Source organism: Sinocyclocheilus anshuiensis, unplaced genomic scaffold (genome assembly GCF_001515605.1).
Source record: "Sinocyclocheilus anshuiensis isolate Anshui unplaced genomic scaffold, SAMN03320099.WGS_v1.1 scaffold1301, whole genome shotgun sequence".
Taxonomy (NCBI): Eukaryota; Metazoa; Chordata; class Actinopteri; order Cypriniformes; family Cyprinidae; genus Sinocyclocheilus; species Sinocyclocheilus anshuiensis.
The window spans coordinates 866,115-874,426 of NW_015551135.1; the positions used below are offsets into that span (position 1 = coordinate 866,115).

The 8,312-nt window shown below is 35.6% G+C and overlaps 1 protein-coding gene across 1 annotated transcript in view; it reads right to left on the reverse strand.

The window, feature by feature from the left end:
- LOC107663217 (phosphatidate cytidylyltransferase 2-like) overlaps nucleotides 1–8,312 on the reverse strand; it is a 21,755-nt gene that overhangs the window by 6,306 nt on the left and 7,137 nt on the right. The window contains exons 2-4 of the mRNA XM_016453391.1: nucleotides 6,401–6,540; nucleotides 4,895–4,991; nucleotides 1,113–1,210 (exon numbers count right to left, since the gene is read on the reverse strand). Coding sequence (XP_016308877.1) covers nucleotides 1,113–1,210; nucleotides 4,895–4,991; nucleotides 6,401–6,540 — 335 coding nt within the window. The remainder of the gene's footprint in view (nucleotides 1–1,112; nucleotides 1,211–4,894; nucleotides 4,992–6,400; nucleotides 6,541–8,312) is intronic.

Genomic DNA, 8,312 nt, shown 5'->3' on the forward strand with positions numbered 1-8,312 from the left:
AATGGCTGCAATATAACAAAGAGGGAAAAATTTAAGGGGGTCTGAATACTTTCCGTACCCACTGTATATTATTTAAATAAATTGATAAATAAGTAAATTGATTTTTCCAAAGTAAATCCATGGTATTTTGGTGCACATTTTTCATTCTATTTCTGACGTACTGACTTAAAGTTCAAATGATTCGCAAAGGTCGCTTTGTCGCGACCAGTGTAGACAGCCTCAAGCTGTTGCGGCGTGATGTAGACACTGTGTTAAGGTTAACGATTAAATGATTAATTGATCGTTAATTTAAACGAAGATCGATCATGGGAATGATCGAAAATTGACATCCCTAAAATCACCACTGAATTTTTTTAACTTTAAAGGGGTCATATGATGTTGCTAAAAATAACATTATTTTGTGTATTTGGGTGTAATGAAATGTGTTTATGCGGTTTAAGGTTAAAAAAACATTATTTTCCACATACTGTACATTATTGTTTCTCCTCTATGCCCTGCCTTTCTGAAACGCGTCGATTTTTACAAAGCTCATCGGTCTTAAAAGCCGGAGGCCAGAGGCCTAGAGTGAGCGTTGGCCGGTGGGCTTGAGTGAGCGGAGGCGGGAGGGCTTGAGAACGGCACGGTCGGCGGATTCGACGAAGGAGCGTCCGGTGGGTTTGCGGCAACCACATGTGACGACCCCGGGCTGGACTCCGCTTTGTCGACGATGAAAGCCGATCCGGCGTCAGTTTGGATTTTCACGTTAACAAAACTTGGTGAATCTTTCCTTCAGCATTTAAAACAAACTACACTACAGTTTGACTGTGGTCTAAACCAGAGTGAATTTCCATACCTCTATACAGCTGGTGATAGCATGTATGGCTGGATGAATAAACAAGTGCAGCATTTACTCATTTTTACACAGAAAATGAAAGAACTTGTAAGACATCAAGACAGCTATATTATGATAAGATGAAAGTAATGATAATGATGATGCCATCTCATTACAGGCAGTGCACAGTGGGAGAGAGACAGAGAGAGAGATCTGGGGTGACAGATAATGAGAAAAGTGAGAGAGGGAGAGACAATGAAGTGTGAAAATGAAGGTGGCAGGTGTGTGTTGCAAGTCTCACCAGCTTAGTGTTCTGAACCATGGCAGGTGGTAAGAGTGATACACGCTGTAACCAATTGTGATGATCTCATGGAAGCACTTGATCTGAACGCACAGCACCTGTGGAAGACACACAGACAACAATAAAAAAAACCTAACAGGCAACCTACCAGTTCTACTCTGATGTGCTATTTCTAGCTGTTTTCGAAAGCAAGAATTCATCCTGTGTGTTTGCTGCCCTAACTGGCAGTCAATAAAGCTCATAACATCTTTTGTAATTGTCCTAGATGGCATGATATATCAGGACCATATTAGTTATCGGACAGTATTAAAAATTATTCACCATTATGGAAATGTATTGTCTGTTAAATTTGAATAATTAATTTTGGAAACTCTTCCATCTGTTTTGGGATTTTAGATTATGCAGCGCCAATGCTGCTAATTATGCTGATAATATAATGGTAAAATTTAAGCACAGCAGCATTATTTTAGTATCATTTACATAGTATTATTGTATTTATTAGTAGTTTTATTTTATTTTAAGTTTTTGTAATTTTGTTATGTGCTTTTGTGAATTTCCATATAGCTTTAAAACATTTTGATTTCAGTTTTAGTATGAGTAAATTTAGGACTTATTTCAGTTAGTTGCCATGGCAACATTTCTAATTTATGGTAAAAAATATATATATTTTTTTTTTACTTTTTTCATCTAATATTTCTATTTTATTTTTAGCTTTATTAGTTCAATTACCGAAAATGTTTTTGTTAGTTTTAGTTAGCAATAACAACACTGGAGCAAAGATTTAACTCTTTAGGAGTACTTGCTTACACATAATAGAGGTCGAGGGATGTAAAGATGCATCGCGAGCCGGTTGAACATCGATACAAATATGTGACGATTCAAATCAATTGAGATGTTAAACGAATCACGATACATTTAGGGGTGGGTGTTTATATGAATGTATCTCTGAGGGGAACTGACTGTCTTTAGAAAAGTTTAGATGATATTTTCTTTTCATCTCGTCTCTGTATAACACATGTTAAAGTATTTATAAGCGCAGCTCTGATTTGTTTACAGCTGTAACCAAGGAAACGCTGTATCGCTGCTGCTGTTCCATAAGTGCCACCTGCTGTCAGAGAGTGAATTTGCATTTTAATTCAGTCCGTCTGCTGTTTGTTTCGTGCAGATGTTTTATGTAGTACTGTATAGTTTCACACAACTAAAGTCAGACCATTCTGTTTTTGTTTAAAATTTCAATTTATACAATCTAATTTAGATTTTAAAAAAACTGCTCATGCTGCATGTATACAGCATCTTTGTTTGGATTGTGATTCAAATGCAGTGGTTGCCTCTAATTTTGAATGGAAAGAGCACAGGCAAAGCCTTTGTTTATATGAAGAGATTTTTTTTTGTCTTATTTATTTGATTAGATTTGGGGTTTGTTTTAAAATGTTGTTTTGTTTAGTTTTGTTATTTGGCATATTTCTGTTTCACAAAGAAATGTGCATCATTTTGTCCAAGCAAAAATAAAAGGACAACTTTTCATTTATAATTTGTCTTAAACCTAATTTTGTTTTAAAAAATAGTGAGAAAATCATATCATGAATCGAATCATGAGTTGAGTGAATCGTTACATCCCTATTGAGGTCCCAACTATTCGGCTTTATTGTCAATTACTCAGCTCGAAATGAATAATTGTGCATATTTTTTACTTTTGGATTAAAACGATGTGAGGCCTGAATTCACTTTGATTGAATTAGAGTGAAATTTGAGTGCATTTTATCCATATAATTGTGCACAATACAGGGATTAAAGTTTTCCGTCGCTACAACGGATTTCCGTCAGTTCATAAAGACAGTCACTTGCTTAATTCCTGAATGATTCAGCTGTTCGAACGAATCAATTGAATGAATGATTCAGTGATAAAATCAGTGACTTGCCGCCACCTGCTGGCGGATTTCATTTTTAGCATATAATTTCATTTATTTAAATCATTTAAATCATTTAATATTTCTGTATTCAAAATTTTATATTTAAAACATTAATCTCCACATGAATTTAATTGCACTCATGCCACCTCTGAGCCTCATTAAACGTCTGAAAATTTACCTACAAGCCACTTTTGTTCTTTTGTGCCACCTCTGTAGTACAAGTTAATTTATTAATACTAATTTCATATGATTAGTAACTTATTTATCTTATTCTACTTCTTAGTATATTGCAGGGGTTAAAGCAAAAAAAAAATCTTTTGACTGAATTTTTCTTCAACCAAACCCCATTCCTCAGCCATACCTGTCACACACCCAGTTTAAGAGCAGTTTTTTTTCTTCTTGTAATTAGGAGCGCTTGTCCTCCTAATTTAAAAATTTAGGAGCACCTTCTGATCAATAATCAAAAATTAGCCTTCCTAATACGAGGTGACATTTGACTCCTTAAAGTGACTTACAGGAGAATTTTCTTTTTACCTTTATAATGGCATAATTTTCATCTATGTCAAATTAAAAAATGTATGTTTATAAGCTTTTTAAAATTTCTATTTAAAACAATATAATAAGAAGTAGAATAAGGCATAAATTACCAATCATATGAAATTAGTATTAATAAATTATTTTGTACTACAGAGGTGGCACAGAAGAACACAAAAGTGGCTTGTAGGTACATTTTCAGACGTTTAATGAGGCTCAGAGGTGGCATGAGTGCAATTAAATTCATAAATTCATGTGGAGATTAATGTTTTAAATATAAAATTTTGAATACAGAAATATTAAATTATTTAAATAACTGAAATTATACGCTAAGAATGAAACTAAATCTGCCAGCAGGTGGCGGCAAATCACTGATTTTATCACTGAATAACTCATTCAATTGATTCGTTCGAACAGCTGAATCATTCAGGAATGAAGCAAGTGACTGTCTTTATGAACGTAAAAGTGAATGTCTTTATGAACGTCTTTATGAACGTAGCGACGGAAACCTTTAATCCCTGATAATAGTATAGATTTTTAATATTGCTAGCAGTTGTTAACATGAAAATAATTACAGGCTATAATTTCTGAAACGGCCAGATTATGGAACAAAGTGGACAGTGATTATTCAGAGTCTAAAATGAGGTCTCACAAATATATCTGCAGGCCTGCTCGAAGACAACCAGACAATTCAGCAGCTCAGCTGAGTAATGTTTAATAATGTTAACAGAATAAACAACATCAGTACTCATCTATCATGTGTTAAAACAGCAAAGAGACAATATCTCAACATTAATTGGTTTATGACTCTCCTATGGAACATTATCTGTAGTTGTAGCTAGATGTTTCCATAACTTGGAATCTGGCAATCTCCTTTATTTCCCATCAGTGTCATAACTCTATAAGACCATGACACCCCAAACATTCACAGTGGTGATTTTAGGAATTACCAGCAAAACTCAAGACAACTCTTAAGATGCTCCCTATAATCTATTACAAATGTCTCTCTGCTTATTCACCATGCAGTTCATTTACTCTTAGCAATTTGTCTGTGTCATGCTCATCAGACTGAAGAAAGTGCAAATGCCACCAAAACACACAAGAGATTGGACTAATTTAAGATCCACACGAGCAGGCGGTTGATACTGCAGACACAAATTAGTCATGTGAAAATGAGTAAAGTAAAAATAAAAACCAAACGTTTGACGCTGCTTTTGGAAGCTTCAAAACTAGATGTTTTGTCCCTAAAAATATGGAATCATCTGAGCAGCCTGTTTTTTAAGTCTTAAGTAAAAATGTCCCTTGGTGTTTACAACAACAGGATAAGAATATACTCACAATCATCATCAGCACCATCGGACCCAGATAAATAATGATAAAGAAGAAAGAGATCATAGCCAGAGTGAGAATGCCCCTCACCCACCAGTTCTTCCATCTGCAGGAGAGACAAACACATTAACGCAAAGCATATTGGGTGGAAATATAATCTTCCTAACGCAAGGACTAAAAGCTCCGGTGGCCTTTTATTGAATGAACCATCTGGTGTTCACAACAAAATGCCAATAATCTGCTCTAGAGTGGGATGCTTTAAACACACTTTTTATTAGGGATGCACGACATATCGGCCACCATATCGGTATCGGCCGATAAATGCTCATTTTTTCTGTTATCGGTATCGACCCGATAAGAAAACTTGGCCGATATCTTAAAGCCGATAAATAATGCATTATTTCCTCCAGAGACACTTCAGATGCGCGCTGTTCGTTTGCAGCCTTTTGTGCAATTGTACGTTGTAATATTGTGTTTATTTGATGTATATCTGATTTATCTCATATAGAATGCGTTTGGTTAAGTTAAAAGAGCGCTTCAGTTTACCGGTGATCATCTTTAGCTCAGCGCACGCAGCTCAAACAGCAGTGCACAACATTAATAACTATGATTGGGAATGTCGTGTATATAACATTCTAATGAGAACATTATTATAATAAAACGTTGTGAATTCTTTGGGTTTAGTTGCCATGTTTCAGCGCGTTGTTATGGGAAGAGCGCATCCACAACAGGATCACACATTCTGACTATAGCACGCAATAACTGCGTCATTTTGTACATATATAAGTTGTAATATTATGTTTATGTTGTATTAATATTAATCTCAGGATGCATTTCCTTGAGTTAAATAAGCTGCCAGCAAAACGCTTCAGTTTACTGTGTTCATTCAGCTCTTCAGCTTCAGCACGCGCAGCTCAAACGGCTGCTATTTAAAACAGTGGTATTAATTTGTTACTTTTTCAAAATCATTGATACATTATTAATAATAACAACCACTTGTATTTTTCTCTTATTATTTTCATCAACAATATGGTTTAGTAATTAAAATCATTTAATTATTGTCCGTGCAGAGGCTATTCCGTTTTATTGATCTATGGCGCATTCATTTTGATTCTTTACACGTGTAATGATGTCCAGTGACTTGTTTGCATTATTTATGCATTATTTTATTTATTTGTAAGACTTTTTTATGACTAAATTTGGTAATGGGAGAGTAAAATTATTTTTAAAACGTACACCGTTCAAACTAGGCTGCTTATGTTGAAGTGTTTGGGATGTGGCTTTTAATTATGAGACCTTTTTTGTAATCAGGCTCTCAAAAAGTATATAAAAATTTGGATATAGATTTATCGGCCAATATATCGGTTATCGGCTTTCAAAAATAAAGAATTATCGGTTATCGGTATCAGCCAAAATTTTCATATCGGTGCATCCCTACTTTTTATATTACGTCACATGCAAAGTGTGTTCTACTTTACTATGAGTCATTTTAATTGTTGATTTAGAGGTATTTACCGTGAGGAAAGGCCCGAGAGGGCTTTGTTGAGAACCTCTGGTGTGTCATCGGCAGGAACGGGAACCTCAGGAACCCCAGAGTCTGACTTAGTCTCATTGTCCGAGGCTCCATCCCTTTCCTTGCCCTCCATCTCAGCGCCCTGGAGACAGTTGGAGAGAAGGAACAAATACAAAACGGATGAATTCATCTATCAAAAACCATATTTGTTTATTTGCAGAGAATTCTGGATACTATATAAACTACCGTTTCACAGTTTGGGATCAGTAAGTTTTTCAAACAAGAAATAATACTTATTTTCAGTAAGGATGCAATAAAATGATCGAAAGTGACAGAAAAAAATTTAATTGTTGGAAAAAAAAAATGCTTTTCTTTTCATCAAAATTCCAGAAAAAAATGTATCAGGATTTCCACAGATAATTTTAAGCAGCACAACTGTTTTCACAACTGATAATAAGAAATGTTTTTGAGCACCAAATCAGCATATTTGAATAATTTCTGAAGGATCATGTGACACTGAAGACTGAAGCAATGGCTGCTGAAAATTCAGCTTTGCCACCACAGGAATAAATTACATTTTAAACCATTACAATAGAAAGCATTTATTTTAAATGGCATTAATATTTCACAATATTACTGCTTTTACTGTAATTTTGAGCAAATAAATGCAGCCTTGGAACATCTGTATCTAACAGGCCTGCGTGTCTAAGTAGCCTGTTGCACAATTACAAATGACCTGCCTTCATCCCCATAACAACAGGCTGTCATCATCAGACGGGTCTGCACCAGCTGGTCCAACTGTTAAGATTGTTCCAGAAACCTCTTTCTATCCATCTGACATAAATAATTTGGATCCGATTATGAAGCGCACCCTCAAGCTAACGTACACTTACGGCTGACACTCATCTGACAGCAAGAGCTACGGAAGGATCCAGGGTTTCCATGGAGACAGACTACATCCTGATATTCAAGATGCCAGGGTTAAAAATACCCTCCCTCGTCCCGCCCACCTCCTCCCCCGTCTCTCAAATGCTCCGCCGACCGCAAATAGCTCATCAGGAAATGAGGACATCCCACTCTTCCTAAAAGAGACATTTTCAGTCTTCCTGCCAGATCTGACCCATACTCGTCTCAGAGTATGAGCAACACTTTGATGAAATTGGCGGACAGCAGCATTAGCCATCTGAAAATGTGGAATTCCCCGACAAACACAACATCAGTGACAGTCTACAAAAGAGATGGCTGATGTAAGCGTGTGTTAAATTTGTCACATTCATTCAAAATGTAATGTCTGACGGTATTTGATGTCTGGGCAGGACAATTCGTATATGATTGTCACATTTCGCCCCTAGTGGCAGTTGCAGTGAACTTTTAAAATGGTCATCGTAAATGAATAACAAATATCAAATGAATAACGAATGCATGAATAGGGTTGGGTATCGTTTGAATTTTATCAATTCCGATTCCGATTCCGATTCTTATCGATTCCCAGTTTTGATTCCAGTGTGGTTAAAAAAAAAAAAATGAATTCAAACATTTAGATATAAACATATTTATTCTGTCTCTCTTTTTGCAAAACATTTAGTTGCAACTGAATACCATTAACAAAAATCAGCAGGCTACATAAAAACTGGACTCGATTAAGAGCTGTTTGTGTGCAAAATAGAGCTACACAATTCTGGATTGAGATTTTTTTTTTAATTCATAAATTACATGTGATTTTTTTTTTTTTAAAGGGGTCATAGGATGCTACATGCACTTTTACAAGTTGTTTGAACTGAAATGTGTGTTGGCAGTGTGTGTACACAACTACCCTATAATGATAAAAATCCACCCAGTGTTTTTTTTTTATCTACTAAAATCTTTACCCCTTTCTCAAATCGAGCCGATCTCAGATGCCTGTCTGTGTGACAT